This window comes from Ovis canadensis, chromosome 1, assembly GCF_042477335.2.
Source record: "Ovis canadensis isolate MfBH-ARS-UI-01 breed Bighorn chromosome 1, ARS-UI_OviCan_v2, whole genome shotgun sequence".
NCBI lineage: Eukaryota > Metazoa > Chordata > Mammalia > Artiodactyla > Bovidae > Ovis > Ovis canadensis.
The window spans coordinates 271,662,010-271,679,678 of record NC_091245.1 but is presented as its reverse complement, the minus strand read 5'-3'; the positions used below and the strand labels follow the sequence as shown (position 1 = coordinate 271,679,678).

Genomic DNA, 17,669 nt, shown 5'->3' with positions numbered 1-17,669 from the left:
CAGGGAAGTCCCTGTGTTAACTTTCTATTGAATTTATTGCGTTTAGGCCATTCATACTGTTCACCTGGCCACAAGCTCTACCCAAACCGCCCCCCCCCCCCGCCCCCACAACAGTTTTAAACAACTTGTCTTTTTCCTGATGGAATCTATATTGATAGCCTGGCTTAGCTTCAGAAACAAACAGAAAATAATTGGAAGGAAAATGTGGGACAATATACAGTCAAGGGCTTGTTACAGTAGTGCCCTTACTACAACACAAAGCTCCCCGAGCAGTGCAGTTAGTGCCCAGTCAAGTGCTCCCCCTCCATACGGTATGGAAGCGTTTGGTTGTCCAAGGGTCCAGGAAGAATTCAGCATGAGCCCAGTGAAGTCCGAGTGGGCACTCCTCACAGAGATGCTGCAGCTGGGCTGGGGTGACTTAAGTCATCGGGCAGTGCTGGGACCAGCAGGATACGGTGGGAAATCCCACCAAGCAGAGCACCCTCCTGTGTCCACAGAGGGGAGTCACGAGAATCTCAGCGAGGGGATTCTTTGAGTGATGGAGAGGCCAAGATGGGGGCAGAAAACCCAGTTTCCGGAGCCCACACTCTCTACAGTCCTACAGACTGATTTATTCAAACTTAGTTTCACTTCCGTTTTTCTTCTTCCTTCCAGCAGCACCTTGGCAGATAAGTCAACCTTTCTGTTCTTCATTTAGCTCTCTGCCGTCTGCCCGTAAATGCCAGACAGCAAAGGAACCAAAGAGACAGGCTCTGTCTTTTCCACAAAAGGGCGCTTGCCTTGGACCAGTTATGAGCACTGCGTCATTGGGTGTTTTCATAGGGTCCCTCTGGGAAGGTGCCTTGCTGAGCCTGAGGAGAAAGAAGCAGGCCTGGGGCGTTTTGGATCTCAAAGACGGGTTCCTCTATATCTGTTGAATAAACCAACAAATGACTTGAGCTGGTCTTTGCCAGGTGAAAAGAGGAAAACAGTATCGAGTGGATGAAACAACATATGTAAGAAATGCAGGAGATGAAAAATCCCAAGTGGTTGGAGGAGACAGGAGAGAGCGAGCTAAGGCCTTCAGGAGGCTAGAAACCCCATCAGGCATCAAGAGTCATTACTTTAAAACAATTTTTTTTTTTTCAATGTGGGCCATTTTTCAACTCATTATTGAATTTCGTTACAATATTGCTTCTGTTTTGTTTTTGTTTTTTTTTTTTTGGCCAGAAGGCATGTAGGCTATCAGCTTCCCAACAGGGATTGAACCTCCACGCCCTTAACTCCTGGACCACTAAAGAAGTCCCAACAATCATTATTACAATTTCAATTTAGGGTAAAACGTGGAGCAACTTCTTTTTCTGAAGCTGAAACACTGAAGGGCAAGTTTGTCCTTATTATTCCCCCTCCCATCTGCTTCTGGTTGACTTTGGGTGGGGGGAAACTTGGGCTGGTACAAATGCTTGTTCACCAGATAAGGTGGGGCCCGGGCTATCTCCCCTGCTCTCACTTTAAATTCACAGTATTTTAAAATTTTTACTGTGGTATTATACACAAAGCGTAACATTTATCATTTTAGCCCTTGGGTGGACGATTCAGCAACATTAATTACATTCACATTGTTGTAAAACTGTCAACAGCGTCCATCTCCAGGACTTTCTCAACCCTAACCGAAATTTTGTGCCCATTGAACAATGACTCCTCAGCCCTTTCTCCTCCAGCCCATGGCAACCGCTATTCTGTTTCCTTTTCCTATGAATTTGACTAGTTCAGGCAGCTCGTGTAAGTGGAATCATATTTGTCCTTTTGTGACTGGTTTACTTCACTTAGCATCATGTGCTCAAGGTTCATCCAAGTTGTAGCTCGTGTCTGAATTTCATTCCTTTTTGAGGCTGAATCATCTTCCACTGTATGTCTATACCACGTTTATCCATTCATCCACTGATGGACATACAGGCTATTTCCACTTCAGCTTTTGTGGATAATGCTGCCACAGATGTGGGTGTACAAGCATCTGTTTGTGACGCTGCTTTCAGTTTTTACTGGAATTGCTGGATCACAGGGTAATTCTATCTTAAATTCTTTGAGGGACTCTCTTCGTAGACCCAATTTTAAAGTCCATTTCCCCCTTGGCTTGAAGGTAGGCATACTGATTTAGATAGAGTACCACTTGGAAAGAGCTACCCGTTTAGGAGGAAAAGTAACCAGACAAGCTTCAGCCTTGCGGGCTTCTTCCTTGTTTCCGTAAGAGGCATCATCTCTGTGAACTCATTGCTCTGCACACTAGTGTTTCTCTAAGAGTGGTCCAGGAAGCCCTGGCCTCAAAAATAACTTATAATACAGACTTCCCTGTGGTTCAGTGGATAGGAGTCTGCCTGCCAGTGCAGGGGTCCCTGGTTCAATCCCTGGTCTAAGAAGATTCCACATGCTGTGGAGCAACTAAACCCGTGCATCACGACTCCTGAGCCTGTGTGCTGCAAATACGGAAGCCCATGTGCCTAGAGCCCGCGCTCTGCAACGAGAAGCCCCCAGTGAGAAGCCCGCATAGCGCAAGTAGCGAGGAGCCCCTGATTGCCAAGATACCACTGTAGGGACTGTCACAACGTCCAGTTGCCCCTTGGTGTAGAATGGACTCCTCTGCTGGTCCAAGTCCACATGACCAGTCTCTCCTTTAATGGTGCTGCTTTTCCATGTTTGTGGGTTCCTGTAGTCAAAGCTATGGTTCTTCCAGTAGTCACGTAAAGATGTGAGAGTTGGACCATAAAGAAAAGCTGAGCACCAAAGAATTGATGCTTTTGAATTGTGATGCTAGAGAATACTCTTGGAGAGTCCCTTGGACAGCAAGGAGATCAAGCTAGTCAATCCTAAAGGAAATCAACACTGAATGTTCATTGCAAGGACTGATGCTGAAGCTCCAATACTTTTGGTCACCTGATTCAAAGAGCTGACTCATTGGAAAAGAACTTGGTGCTGGGACAGACTGAAGGCAGGAGGAGGGGCGGGGGACGACAGAGGATGAGATGGTTGGATGGTATCACCGGCTCAATGGACATGAATTTGAGCAAACTCTAGGAGATAGTGAAGGACACCGAAGCCTGGCATGCTACAGCCCATGGGTCGCAAAGTTGGACACGACTTGTGACTGAACAACAATTAAACTGCAAATAATACCTAGTAGAAGGCATTGTCTTACATCAGAATTTTATTCCAAAGACCAGATTCTGTCTGGTATCCCAGGTTGTTGTTCAAAGCTTTTAATTACAGGCTTCATCAACTGTCCAGACCCATCCAGCTCCTAATTTTGCTGGGCATACACACATACTGGGAAATAAGGCTTGTTCTCCTTTAAGACACTCCTCACCACACCTTGAGAGTTGGGAGCCACCCACTGTGCCGTGACCACAGGGTGGCCAGGTTTGGCAGGAAGCCCACTGAGCAGGGTGCCCTCAGAAGTAGTCTTCCACACCTCGCCACTCAGCAGCAGCCCTCCTGGGGTTTTCCTGAACTCTTCTTGGCACTGGGCTTGAGGACATAGTGCTGTAGACCAAGACGAACATAGAGTCTGTTGACTTTGGAGAACTGGGTAACACTGCTTACCTCCTCCGCTGCTTAGGAAACAACCCAGATGACACAGCGCCACGCCCAACCCCTGGAAAGCACCCCAGTGGTAACGACCGTGTCATTCCCATACATATGGGCTCTGTTCTCACTGCATCGCCCTGCAGCTGTGTGTGTTCCAAACCCTGCTTTCTTAGAACAAGGGTTCCAGCTCACTGCTTGCCCCCAGAGCAGTGGCACTTTGGTCCTTGGGCTGGACACCTGGTTTACCTTCTAGGAGGAACTGAGTCAGAACAGTCATCTTCAAAGTGGGGTGGAGAAGAGGCTCCATGAGGAAGGAAGAAAAAAAAACTGGTAATGTCGTTTTTCCTCATACTTAAACAAAAACAACAAATGCGGGGACTTCCCTGGCTGCCCAGGGATTAAGGTCCTATTCTTCCACTGCAGGGGCCCAGGTTTGATCCTTGGTCGGGGAGCTAAGATCCTACGTATCGTGTGATGTGGCCAAAAAAAAAAACAAAAAAAAACTCTATCTTCTCTTTTATAAAATACACAATCTATGTGGATACTCAGGTCAATTAATGCAACACACAGGCTTGTAGATTCTGAGAGTGAGCACAAGCTTCGCTTTCGCTGGTGGGGGCTTCCCAGGTGGCACAGTGGTAAAGAATCCACTTGCCGGTGCAGGAGATCCAAGAGATGTGGGTTCGATCCCTGGGACAGGAAGATCCCTGGAGTAGGAAATGGCAACCCACTCCAGTATTCTTGCCTGGAGAATTCCATGAACAGAGGAGCCTGGAGGGCTGCAGTCCATGGAGCTGCAGAGTCAGATATGACTGAACACACACACACACATGATTAAAACTATACAGACCACTGAAGCAACACGGGTGAGTCCAGAGATTGTCATACTTAGTGAAGTCAGATAAAGACATCATATGATATTGCTTATATGTGGTATTAAAAAAAAAGATACAAAGGAACTTATAAAGCAGAAACAGACTCATAGACTTAGAGAACAAACTTATGGTTACAGGTAGGGGCAAGGGTGGGGGTTGGGGGGAGGTACAGTTAGGGGTTGACATGTATACCCTGGTATATTTAAAATGGATTATCAACAAGGATCTACTGTGTAGCATGTGGAACTCTGCTCAATATTATGTAACAACCTAAATGGGAAAAGAATTGGAAAAAGAATAGATTCATGTATAACTGAATCACTTTGCTGTACACCTGAAATTAACACAACATTGTTAATAGTATGCTCCAATATAAAATAAAAAGTCAAAAAAATAAGACACAAAAGATCCAAAAAAAGTGGAAAAAAAATATAGATCACCAAGGGAACACAGAGAGGATTAGTTCCTACAACTCTGAGGGGTAATTACCATTGATAATTCCACTTCGTAGTTGAGAAAACTGAGGCACAAAGTATGCCCAGTCTAGCATGAGGGTAAAACTGAGTCCTCAAACTCATATCCTTCGAGTCAGTGATGCCACCCAACCATCTCACCCTCTGTTGTCCCCTTCTCCTTCTGCCTTCAATCTTTCCCAACATCAGGGTCTTTTCCAGTGAGTTGCTCTTCACATCAGGTGGCCAAAGTATTGGAGCTTCAGCATCACATTTACAAGACTTCTTTTTTACTGTTTTATGCTAAACAGAGATGTATTATTAAATCCCTTTAAGATTTCTACTTGATAAAAAAGGATTAAATTACATACGGTATTGAGTTGTTTTAGACACTGGAGAGAGAAAAAAAGGAAAATCTAAGTACAGATACAAGAACTATCTTTCATAGCATAATAGCTACTGATGATATAAATAAGCTATTAGATTTGTTGTCAATTTTGGGGGGTGCCATACCATGCGGCGTGTGAGATCTTAGTTCCTCCACCAGGAATCCAAACTGGGACTCTTGCATTGGGAACACTGAGTCTCTGCTGCTAGACCAACAGGGAAGTCCCTGAATGTAATTTTTAACACATATTTGTATGATTACCCATACGTGATGGTGCTTTTTGACTCTTAGCTATTATGGAGGGAACCAAGTGGTTCTGTGTTCCCCACATCCTCTCTTGGGACCAGTGACACAAATTGCTTCTGTCCTGCTCACAAACTCATACATGGTTAGGATGTTACAAGAAACGAAACCAATAATGTTTGTCAAGTCCCCAAACACCTCTGTCTGGAGAAAGGATGTATCTGAGAGCCCACATCGGAGCAGTCAGCATCGTCTGACCTGGAAAGTGATGTCATGGAATGCCCTGGTGGCTGAAAAGGGAACATGAGACAGGCAGGTCTGGGAGGCAAGCCCGGAGCACAGGCAGAGAGCATGCAAGACGGGTGCCAAGTGGACTCTAAATAGGGAAGCTGGTGTAAGACAAAGAGGCTTGAAAAGAGTGAGACGGCACGTTGCCATCCCCCAGGAGTCTGTGCCGAGGAACCTAGGAATTATTTTCACGAACAGAGACGTCTGCAGAGGTATAGAGTTCCCAGAGAGGACAGAGGAATAAGGAAGAGTCCAGAGTGAATTTCCCCGACAGTAGTTTGAGGCATTAAAGCCTCTGTGACCACGATGATTGATTTATGTCAAGTGGAAAGTGCTGGTCAGGCACACTGCAGTCTACAACTGAGGTGACAGCTGTCGGAGGGTTGAAAACGGTGTATTTTTTACGCAGCAGAAGGTGCAAACACGTGATTTTAATGCGGCAAGAGTTAAATACACTGAGATTGTCTTCACGCTCACACCTCTGCTGAATAGTCAAAGGTAACGGGGCTATTAGTATTTTCAGAAAATAATGTATTTTCATTTTAAAATGTGGTACCAAAAGAAACACTTAAAGGGACACATGTATGAAAGGTTAAAAATAATATTCAACAAGTTAAGAATGTTTAGAGAAATGTACTGACACATCTGCAACAAAAAAACCCAACTTTGCAATCTCTTCATGGTTTACTTTATATTACAAATTTTGTGCCACCGTTAGATGATATATTAATTTCACTTCTTTACATACATTGAGGAAGAAACATAAAATCAGACCTAAATATATTACAAGGCATTTCAGGGAGGTGTTTTTTGTTGGCCACCGAAAAAAAAAAAAAAAGATCTGAAATTTACTTTCGAAATTGAGATAGACTTGTTTAGAACCACTATCCTGGCTCCTTTTCCATTTTCAGTATATCCTGGCTTTTCTCAAGGTCTCAGTAAATGGCTTACACAAATTCTCTGGTCCAAGGTTAACATTCCAGATGTTCCAAAAAGTCATGTTCAACACATTCTTCCAGTTGTTTCAAGACCCTTGGGTTATCTGCGACAGGAAACTCCATGAGTGGAGGAGGGCCTTGGGTGTCGGCGGGCAGTCGACTCTGGGTTTTAAAAGCACAGTTTAGAGTCCCAAAGAAGGGAATCAGTTGCCTAATGCTGGAAAGAGAATGCTGGCGCAGCAGAGGGAACTCGCTCTTCATGCCGATCTCATCTGAGCTGCTGATTTCCTGCAGAAAACGAAGACACGCTAACGGTTAGAGAGGCCCATGCAGGCGGTGAAAGCTAAGACACGAGTCCTCTAGGAAAACTCCCTGTCTGCTCTGAAGACAGCAGCGTCAACTCGAATCCCATGTCCCCACTGCAGTCTTCCACCCGATATCGCTGTGAGCCATCCTGCTGGGGCCCCTGCCACCCCTCCTGTAGGCCCTTCCTCTGAGTCACGGAGGGACTCTGCGGGCACGTCTCCTTCTACAGCAGGGGTCCCCAACCTGTGGTCTATTCAGGAACAGGGCTGCAAAGCAGGAGGTGCGCGGTGGAACAAGATGAGATTACAGAGTAGACTGGACATTAGCAACACACTCCGGGTGTCCCTGTCTCCCATGACTCCCAGCTGGGACATCAGGTTGCAGGAAAACAAGCTCAGGGCTCCCAGTGATGCTGCATTATGGTGAGCTGGATCATTATTTCATTATCACAATGTAACGATAAAAGAAATAAAGTGCACAATAAAGGTAATGAAACTACCCTGAAACCACACCCCCAACCCATCCCAGCTCCCTGGCCCGTGGAAAGAGTGCCTCCCACAAAACCACCTCCTGATGCTGAAGAAGTTGTGGACCACTGTTCTGTAGGACTGTGTCCACCCAGGAGGCTTTGCCTCTTAGCATCCGGGATGAGAAAGTGACATACAAATGCTAAGACAAAGATGAAATGTACAACCCTCTCCAAGTCTGAACACTTAAGAGGCATTTTGAACACTGTTCAAAGTCATTGAAATCAAATGGCATATGAAGTACTTCACTCACCCCGAGCCCGTCCCCCTCCACCACAAATACAAATTTTGTAAAAAGGAAAACAATTACCCCATATTTTAATTTTAGAAGTTCAAGAATCCTAACAGTGTGGGGCTTGCATGCTTGGTGATCCTCCTCTAAATCTGAGGAGAAGGCAGGGCTTTCTGTGTCCACTTCGGGAACAAATGCCCACCTGTAACTGGAGGAAGAGAATCCAAGGTCAGGCACGTGGGCTCAGAGCCCACCCAAAGGGTTTCAAATAGCTTCTCTGAGATGTAATTCACGTACCACACAGTTCACTCATTTAAAGTGTACTATTCAGGACTTCCCTAGTGGTTCAGTGGCTAAGACTCCACGCTCCCAGTGTCGGGAATGTGGGTTCAATCCCCGGTAGGGGAACTAGATTCCACATGCCGCAACTTAAGAGTTCACACGCTGCAACTAAGACCCAGGACGGCCCAAAATACAAATAAATAAAAAGCAGATCGCACCATTCCACAGCTTTTGGTATATTCACAGAATTGTACCTCCATCACCATCCATCGTGATCAATTTTAGGATATTTGAAAACCCCAAATAGCATCGCTGCTCCCTTTAGTGCTCACCCCTCAATCCACTCCAATTCTCCCTCAATCTCATCCCTCAATCCACTCCTCAATCGAGGCCACCACTAAACCACTTTCTGTCTGTACAGGTCTTTTTTATTCTGGACATTTCATATAAATCAAAATCATGGTTGTACATGATTACATTCCAACCAATGTACTACATGGCTGTTTGTACCTGGCTTCTCTCACTTAACCTACTATCGTCAAGGCGCGCCCACGCTGTACCACGTGCCGACACTTCCATCTCTCTGTGTTGTAGACTGCAGCACTGTCTGGACACACCATATGTTATTTATCTGCTTGTCAATTGATGGACATTTAGGTTTTCTCTACTTTTTGCCTATTATGATTAGTGCTGCTATGCATATTCACGTACACTGGAACTCACTTAAAGAAAAAAAAAACAACTTTCTTTTTTAGAGCAGTTTTAGGTTCATCCAAAATTGAGCAGCAAGTATGGAGGTTTCCCATCTGCCCCCTGCCCGCTCTCTGCTAGGCTGAGCCCCCCTGTCAACACTGCCACTGGAAACGTACATCTGTTACAATCGATGAACTGACATTGACTCCCCATCATCACCCCAAGTCCAGAGTTAAGCTTAGGGTTCACTCTTGGAGCTGCATCTTCCATTGGCTTGGACAAGTGTGTAATGACACGTGTCCACAGTATGGTGGACACACAATCACACATAGTTATCTCACTGACCTGAAAATCCTGTGCCCTGCCTCCCTCTCCACTCCTGGGACACACTCATCTGTTTACTGTCTTTACAATTTTGTCCTTTAGATCATCATGTAGTTGAAAACATATGGTACGTAGCCGTTTCAGACTGGCTTCTTTCATTCTGTGTTTCTAACCATAAACATTTCTACACAATTCCTCTCTTTAGGGCGACAGGACAGAGAGAAGTGGCATCTGGGGCCAGGCATGAAATGAAACATACAAGCGGCCGTGTTAAGCCCACAGGAAATGTGAGCCAACAGGGGCAGAGTGAACTGGAGAGAGCGTGTTCCATTTAGTTAATTAAAAACAAAGAGACCAAAAAAAAAAAAAAAAGAAAAAAGAAAGAAAATACACAAATGCAGTGAGGATCACCAGTGCAAGACTCTGTTTTATAAGCACCCAATAGCAGAACCCGCTGAAACACACACGAACAGAAACCCATCCGTAAACACCACTGTGAGCCAAATTCACCAAACCACAGATGTTGCGAGTAATCTGAAACTGAGTATTCTGAGCAGGCTCCTCAGCCACTGGTAACCCACATGGTGTACAGGAAAGAACAAGTGAAAGTGTTGACGAGGAAAGAAAAGTCACCCCCTTCAAAGAGGACATGTGGTCTCCTATGACTTACATTTGAAATAACGGCATCTTGTCAGGTGGAAAAGAAAGTGCTGTGTCTAGGAATTTGCAAGCTGATAAATAGAGGACCAGCTCGCTCTGGGGTATCTCCCCCACCGACTGTCCGTTTCCATCAGAGGCTGCAACTTTAGTTCTGTTGATTTTGTTGCTGTTTCTATAAATTAACAAAGAAACTCTTGTTAGAAATTCATTCACATCCACTGTAGTCCTTTTGCCTATGAAAGGTCCATAAGAAGGTTTTTTCCTTTTGAAAAATGGTCAGAATAGCTGGTCCCTTCACAACTACTTCAAGAAAATGGTGTTTAGGATGAGCTAACCCTACATCATAAATTGATGTCCACAGTCTGGATCTTAAAAAAAAAAATCAAACCAAAAAAAATACAGTGATGTCCATTAACCTTCACATATATGCACAGACTCATACACTACTTACCTCAATGATTCATTGTCCTTTTGCAGCTCTTCTTCAAGCTGTATGAATGCCTGAATCTTAAAAAAAAAAGAGTGAATTCAAGTTCCTATTTGAGAGAGGTTAAATCTAGCTTAATGTTTACAATTTATATGTCCATAAAAAACAGCAAATAAAACAAAAGGAATCAAAAATATGAAAAGAAAACCTACAAAATGGGAAAAAAATATTTGCAAACCAAATACAGTAAGGGATAACATCCAAAATACTTAAAGAACTCATACAACTCAATAATGAAAAAGCAAAGAATCAAATAAAAAATGGGCAGAGGACTTGAATTGACATTTTTCCAAAGAAGATATAGGAATGGCCAACAGGCACATGAAAAGATGCTCAACATCACTAATCATCAAGGAAACGCAAATCGAAACCACGATGAGACATCACCTCACACCCGTTAGAACTGCTGTCATCCAACGGGCGAGATTACAAATGTTGGTGAGGATGTGGAGAAAAGGGAACCCTTTGTGCACTGCTGGTGGGATTATAAACTGGTAGTCACTGAGGAAAACAGCAGGACGGCTCCTCAAAACATTAAAAATAGAACTGCCGTATGCGCCACGAAACCCACTTCTGGGACTATGCTCCAAGAAATGAAAATATTCTCAAAGAGATATGTGCACCCCCATATTCAAGGCAGCATTATTTACCAGGCTGGCCAAAAAGTTCGTTCAGCTTTTTCTGTGACGTTGGAAGAAACTGAATGAACTTTTTGGTCAACTCGATACAGTAGCCAAGACATGGAAACATCCTGAGTGTCTATCAACAAATAAATGGATTAAGAAACTGTCTCATATATATATATGAATATACACACATATATGTATATATACACACACGTGTGTATACATACACACATACATGCATATGTATATATGTATGAGAACACACACACACAGTAGAATTATTCAGTATGAAAAGGAGGAATCTTGCCATTGGCACATCTGCAGTAATTTGGAAGGACGCTGAGGGCATAACATTATGTAAAATAAGGCAGAAGAGGAAGACAAATACTGTATGATCTCACTTATAAGGGGAAACTAAGAAACACACCAAAGCAAAACCAAACCAAACTCACAGAAGAGATCGGAGGAAGGGGGTGGGAGGAGGGAAAATTGAATGAAGGTGGGCAAAAGGTACGAACGTCGATTTATAAGACATGTTATTACTAGGGATAATGCTGGATGTGACAACTGTAGTCAAAGCTGCTCTAAGTCACAGGTGAACGTAAAGAAAGTAAATCCTGGGTTGTCATCACAAGGAAAAAATTCTTTTCTTTTGGATCCGTATGAGATGATGGATGCTAACTGAACGTGATAAGGGTCTCATGATATACTTCAGTCAAATCATTATGTGTTACACTTTAAACTTATATGCTGCTGCATGACACTTATATCTCATTAAAAGTGGGAAAAGCTCAGTTTAAAAAATAGCAAATAGTGAGTTCTATGGCGGTCCAGTGGTTAAGACGTCAATGCTTTCACTGCTGGGTTCAACCTTTGGCTGGGGAAGTCAGATCCCAAAAGTCACGTGGGATGGCCAAAAAAAAAAAAAAGCAAATAATATCAAATTAATTTAAATAACTACAGTTGACAGGTCAACTATGATTAGAGGATAAAATATCTCTACTTAACCAAGAGCTGACCATGCACTACCAACATGATTGAAAATTTTAAGTTTTACAGATCAAATTAGATATACACGAAAGGATACATTATTCCTGAAAATGCATTTTAAAAAGCTCCAATTTTACCTCAAAAATAAAGTACTTGCACTTACCAATTCAGAGACCATTATTGGCCACAGTGAAGTCAAATGTTGGGGAGATATTCTTAGCAGCAAAACTCTGAAAAAAAGAAACATCTGAGCAGCAACTGAGGATGTCTGTCCCACTCTGAGATTGTCTGTCAGGCGTTCTAAGGAGAGAAGATTTTCGAGATGTCACACAAATGAGGAGTTTGGAGCTTCTCACTAGACAAAGAGGAAAAACACAACTGCAATTGCTCTGACATTTGACAACAACTGTAGGTGAGCTGGGTGTTGGGAGAATGGTATTGCTCTCCATATTTGCCCATAGCCCTCTTCTTTGTGAGGCATAGCAGTTCATGGCCTTTGCTAAAGAAGTAAACCGAGGGTCTCTTATTCCCCTGCTACAGCTGAGTAGGAAGGAGGGCATCAACTTCTGGCTCAAGCCAGAAATCCACTCCATCATCAATGAGCGTGTAAATGATGTTGGTGGTTTTTTCTAATTCTTAATTTTTGGTCATGCTGTCTAGCTTGCGGGATCTTAGTTCCCTGACCCGGGGTCAGACCTGTGCCCCCTGCAGTAGAAGCATGGAGTCCTAACTGCTGGACCTCCAGGGAAGTCCTGTAAATGTTCTTCTAAGCATACGAAGTACCATATGTACAAACTGTAAGATCACATAGGTTGGTTGGCAGATGACACTGTATTTTGGGGGTGAGGAGTGACAAGTGAAGTGAGTAAATAAAAGAATTATACAGTTAAGGTTAGATTTGATGACTATGACAAAAACTTCAATTCCTGCAGGAAAAAAGTTGAGTGAAACTCTCTAGTCCCTAAGTCTTCCCCATTCCTCCACTGAAATAATTGCTTATAGAATATGATTCTTCTCATAATTTAAGGTTTCTGAGGAATATGACAAGTTGCCATGGCAAACAGCTGAACTATGGTCATGCTGGTTAAGATTCACTGGAGTACATTAGTAATAAACTTCTCTTAAAATCATATAATATTCTTTCTTCCTGAGTATTTAAGCTATGTTAGACAGTGAAAGCAAAAAGTTGATCTCTTATGGTTCCAGTATGAAAAGGTAGCATTTCAGACAACTATACCACATGGGAGAGAAGAGCATCCTCAATGATGTAAAATGTTGACACAAGTATATACATTCTATGTTCACTGCAATCCCTATAGTGACCACTGCAAAAAACTTTAAAAAGAGACACATCTCCAAACCCACTTTAAATACATCAAAATAGAATGCTGAAAAAATGTTCAAGTAACCTCAGGAAAATAGAAAAAGGCAAACAAAGGAATGAAAAATAAAGAACAAACAGAAAATAAACAAAAAGGCATAATATACCCTGCTGCTGCTGCTGCTAAGTTGCTTCAGTCTTGTCCGACTCTGTGCGACCCCATAGATGGCAGCCCACCAGGCTCCCCTGTCCCTGGGATTCTCCAGGCAAGAACACTGGAGTGGGCTGCCATTTCCTTTTCCAAACCATGAAAGTGAAAAGTGAAAGTGAAGTCGCTCAGTCATATCCAACTCCTAGAGACCCCATGGACTGCAGCCTACCAGGCTCCTCCATCCATAGGGTTTTCCAGGCAAGAGTACTGGGGTGGGGTGCCATTGCCTTCTCTGTAATATATCCTGACATGGCAGTAATTACATTAAAGGTAAACTGTCTAAATCCACTAGTTAAAAGAGAGAGATTGGTTGAATAGATTAAAGAAATGACCTACTTGTATGCTATCTTACACAAAACTCACTTCAAATATATTAGTAGATTAAAGATAAAAGGATGGGAAAAGACACACTGGGCAAACATTTAAAGAAAGCTGGAGTGGCACTATTAATATGGAATGGACTTCAGAGCAGAGCAAAGCACCAGGGTCAAAGACGGACACTGCAGAGTGAAAGGTCAGTTCAGCAGGAAGATATAACATTCCTAAATGCCTGTGTACCAAACCACAGAGGTCTAAATTACAAGAAGAAAGAACTACCAGAACTCAAAGAAAAATAACTTCTGACAACTGTAGCTGAGGTTCAAGATCCCTACCCCATGATGGATAGAAGCCTTAGGAAAAAAAACAGTCAAGTAAGGATATAGAAGAACCAAGCAATACCATCAGCCTGCAGGATCTAAAAACACTTGCAGAACACTCCACTCAACACAGCAGAATGCATCTCATTAACTGCTCGTGGAACATTCACCAAGACTGCTTAATGACCCATGACAAAATCTAACTTCAACAAATTTAAATTCTACAAAGAATGTTCTCTGACCACGTGTGTGTGCTTAGTCACTCAATCGTGTTTGACTCTTTGTGACCCCATGGACTGTAGCCTGCCAGACTCCTCTGTCCATGAGGATTCTCCAGGCAAGATTCTCCAGGGTTGCCATGCCCTCCTCCAGGGGATCTTCCCAACCCAGGGATCAAACCCAGGTCTCCCACATTGCAGGCGGATTCTTTACCGTCTGAGCCATCAGGGAAGCCCACTCTGACCATAATGGACTCAAACTGGAAATTAATTATAGAACAACTGGAAACATTTGGAAATTAACAAACTTCTATTAATAAATAAGATATGGGCTGAAGAGGAGGCATCAAAGCAAATAAAACATATAAAGCAATGAATGAAAATTAAAAGATTATCAGATTTTGTGGGATACAGTTAAAGTAATGAGAATGAAATGTATAGCACTAAATGCTTACATTATAAAAGAAGAAAGCACTCAATTCTATAATTCAAGCCTCTATCTTAAGAGACTTGGAGAAGGAAATGGCAACCTACTCCAGTATTCTTGCCTGGAGAATCCCATGGATAGAGGAGCCTGGCAGGCTACAGTTCATGGGGTCGCAAGAGTTGGACACGACTTAGTGACTAAACCACCACCACCACCACCTAAAAGCAAGGACAAAGAAGGGCATGATAAAGAGCAGACATTAATGAAATTGCAAACAAAACAAAAATAATACACACAAAAAAATTCAAACTAAAGTTTGGTAATTTGAGAAGAACAATAAAACTGATAAACTTCTAGAAACACTAACCCCAAAAAAGAGAAGGTAAATTATCAATGTCAGGAATGAAACAAAGGTTATCTCTATAGGCATCAAAAGGATAATGACACTTGAATTACTGTTTAAATGAGGATGCAAAATGGTACATCCACTCTGAAAAACAGTTTGGCAGTTTCATAGAGAGTTTCTTAAGAGTTTCTTAGAGAGTTAGATGACAAAAGTCCATCTAGTCAAAGCTATGGTTTTTCCAGTGGTCATGTTTGGACGTGAGAGTTGGACTATAAAGAAAGCTGAGCGCTGAAGAATCGATGCTTTTGAACTGTGGTGTTGGAGAAGACTCTTGAGAGTCCCTTGGACTGCAAGGAGATCCAACCAGTCCATCCTAAAGGAAACCAGTCCTGAATATTCACTGGAAGGACTGATGCTGAAGCTGAAACTCCAATACTTTGGCTACCTGATTCAAAGAACTGACTCATTTGAAAAGACCCTGATGCTGGGAAAGACTGAAGGTGGGAGGAGAAGGGGACGACAGAGGATGAGATGGCTGGATGGCATCACCAACTTGATGGACATGAGTTTGAGTAAGCTCCGGGAGTTGGTGAGGGACAGGGAGGCCTGGTGTGCTGTAGTCCATGGGGTTGCAAAGAGTCAAACACGACTGAGCGACTGAACTGAACTAGAGAGTTAAACACACATTTACCACAGGACCCTGTAATCAAACCCTTGTGTAGAGAAATGACAATTTACAACCACACAAAAATGGTACATGCATGCTTATCATAGAGGCTTTATTTCTAATAACCCCAAACTGGAACAACACAAATGTCCTCCAGTTACATGGATAAATGAACTGTGAAACATTCATAAAATGCAGTATTATTACTCATTAAAAAAGAGCAAACCTTGATACACCCATGAACCTACTTGCCTCTGGATGGATCTCAGAGGCATCGTACTCAATGAAAAAGCTGTTCTCAAAAGGGGACATGCTGCACGATTCTATTCATACAATATTCTCAAAGTGACAAATGAAAGTGATGGAGAACAGGCGAGCAGTTTCCAAGGGTCAAGGCTGGGTAGAGGGTGTGCCTCTACAAAGAAGTGAGTGGCTTGATGCTGGGAAAGATAGAAGGCAGGAGGAGAAAGGGACCACAGAGGATGAGATGGTTGTATGGCGTCACCAACTCAGTGGACATGAGTTTGGGTAAACTCCAGGAGTTGGTGATGGACAGGGAGGCCTGGCGTGCTGCAGTTCGTGAGTCAGACACAACTGAGCGACTGACCTGAAATGAGTGGCTTGAGGGCATCGGTTAGTGGTGAGGGAAGAGTTCTATGTCCTAGCTGTGGTGCTGTCCACAAGAATTTGTAGAGGAGATTCATTCACAGAACTGGACATACACACAAACATACACAAGAAGGATGCATTGTAGAAACTGGTGAGATCTGAACAAGTCTCTAGTTGAGTTGCGGTAATATTCCCATGTCAATTTTCGGCCTTGATGAGGGACTATGCTTATGTGAGATGTTACCACGGGGAAAGCTGAACAAATGGTACCCAGGAACACTAGGTACTATTGGTGCAACTTCTTGTGAGTCTTAATCTATTTAAAGAAAAAACAGATTTTAAAAAAGTGGTTTGTACAAATAGGGCATATTTTGTATTGATACTTCAAATCAAAATTAAACTCGAGATTATTCTTCAGTCCAGATGATCTATTTTAGAATCTCTAATACGCCTTTCTTAGCTGAGTGGTAAACCTTACAGACTTAAGGAGTCCTTGTGAGCAGACAGAGGAGACAGCCCTGAGCCAGAACCATGCACCACTGTCAAGGTTGCAGAATCGCGTTTTAGGCTGGCCAGGTAATCTTGCTGAGCCCACTTCCTATCTGTGAAACTCACCTGCCTCAAAGGGTGCTGCCTGAAGACCACAGCCTACTGTTGGGAGCCAGAGAGCTCAGACTCCAGTCCAGGTTTTGCCAGGTAGTGGCAATACAACTTTACAGAGGTGCTGATCCCTCTGAGCATCGGTATCCTGATGTGAAAATGGAACTAACACGGGACAACGAGGGAGACTTAAAAGATGGGAGGGACTTCAGGAGACCTAGAAGGAGCTGCCCTCATCAGTTAAAGGGCACGGAGTGTTGCCTTGGGGTCTTTCTGATCCCTTCGTCAGGGGCCTTTCTAGGGGGTGATGACTATCTTCCTTTAATTCTAGACAAGCAGCATTTGGTCATCCTTCCCATTAAAAATAATAATTGCTTTGAGCTCATTTATAGATTCTTCTGAGGTCAATGTAAAATTTATGTCATGAGGAGCCAAGATATACGGCGTTATTTAGCTCCACACTCCATGCACAACGATCACCCTCACCCAGGGCTGCTTGATGGTGGTCAGTCAGGGGGAAAGGACCCCAGAGGGGACCCCAGAGGAGAAACACCAGGCCTTCCCTATTCCTGCCTCTTCTGATCAGGCCTTGACTATCCACCATAGTGTGCGATTATCTAGAACCTTCTGGATCGTCTACTCCCTTGACCTCAGGGCTCCAGAGGCTATTCAGTGACCCAAGACTGTCAGAGAATACTCTGAAACCCACCACTCCAGCACCGCCAGAGAGTTCCACTCTATTTTTTCAAACAGGTAGTAT

General features: G+C 43.3%; 1 protein-coding gene across 16 annotated transcripts in view; it reads right to left on the bottom strand.

The window, feature by feature from the left end:
- Positions 1 to 6,472: 6,472 nt before the first annotated feature.
- Positions 6,473 to 17,669, bottom strand: part of DOP1B (DOP1 leucine zipper like protein B) — a 130,378-nt gene continuing 119,181 nt past the window's right edge. For 4 of the 16 annotated variants that reach the window (XR_011255475.1, XR_011255477.1, XR_011255479.1 and 1 more), the window contains exons 33-37: positions 12,036 to 12,102; positions 10,221 to 10,276; positions 9,780 to 9,941; positions 7,889 to 8,018; positions 6,473 to 7,033 (exon numbers count right to left, since the gene is read on the bottom strand). Coding sequence is in view for 7 of the 16 variants with exons in the window: in XM_069582234.1 (XP_069438335.1) it covers positions 6,779 to 7,033; positions 7,889 to 8,018; positions 9,780 to 9,941; positions 10,221 to 10,276; positions 12,036 to 12,172 (740 nt within the window). In the remaining 9 variants the exon portion in view is untranslated. Of the gene's footprint in view, positions 7,034 to 7,888; positions 8,019 to 9,779; positions 9,942 to 10,220; positions 10,277 to 12,035; positions 12,228 to 17,669 lie in introns of all 16 variants that reach the window. The other 12 variants (XM_069582234.1, XM_069582245.1, XM_069582253.1 and 9 more) reach the window with 5 other exon arrangements.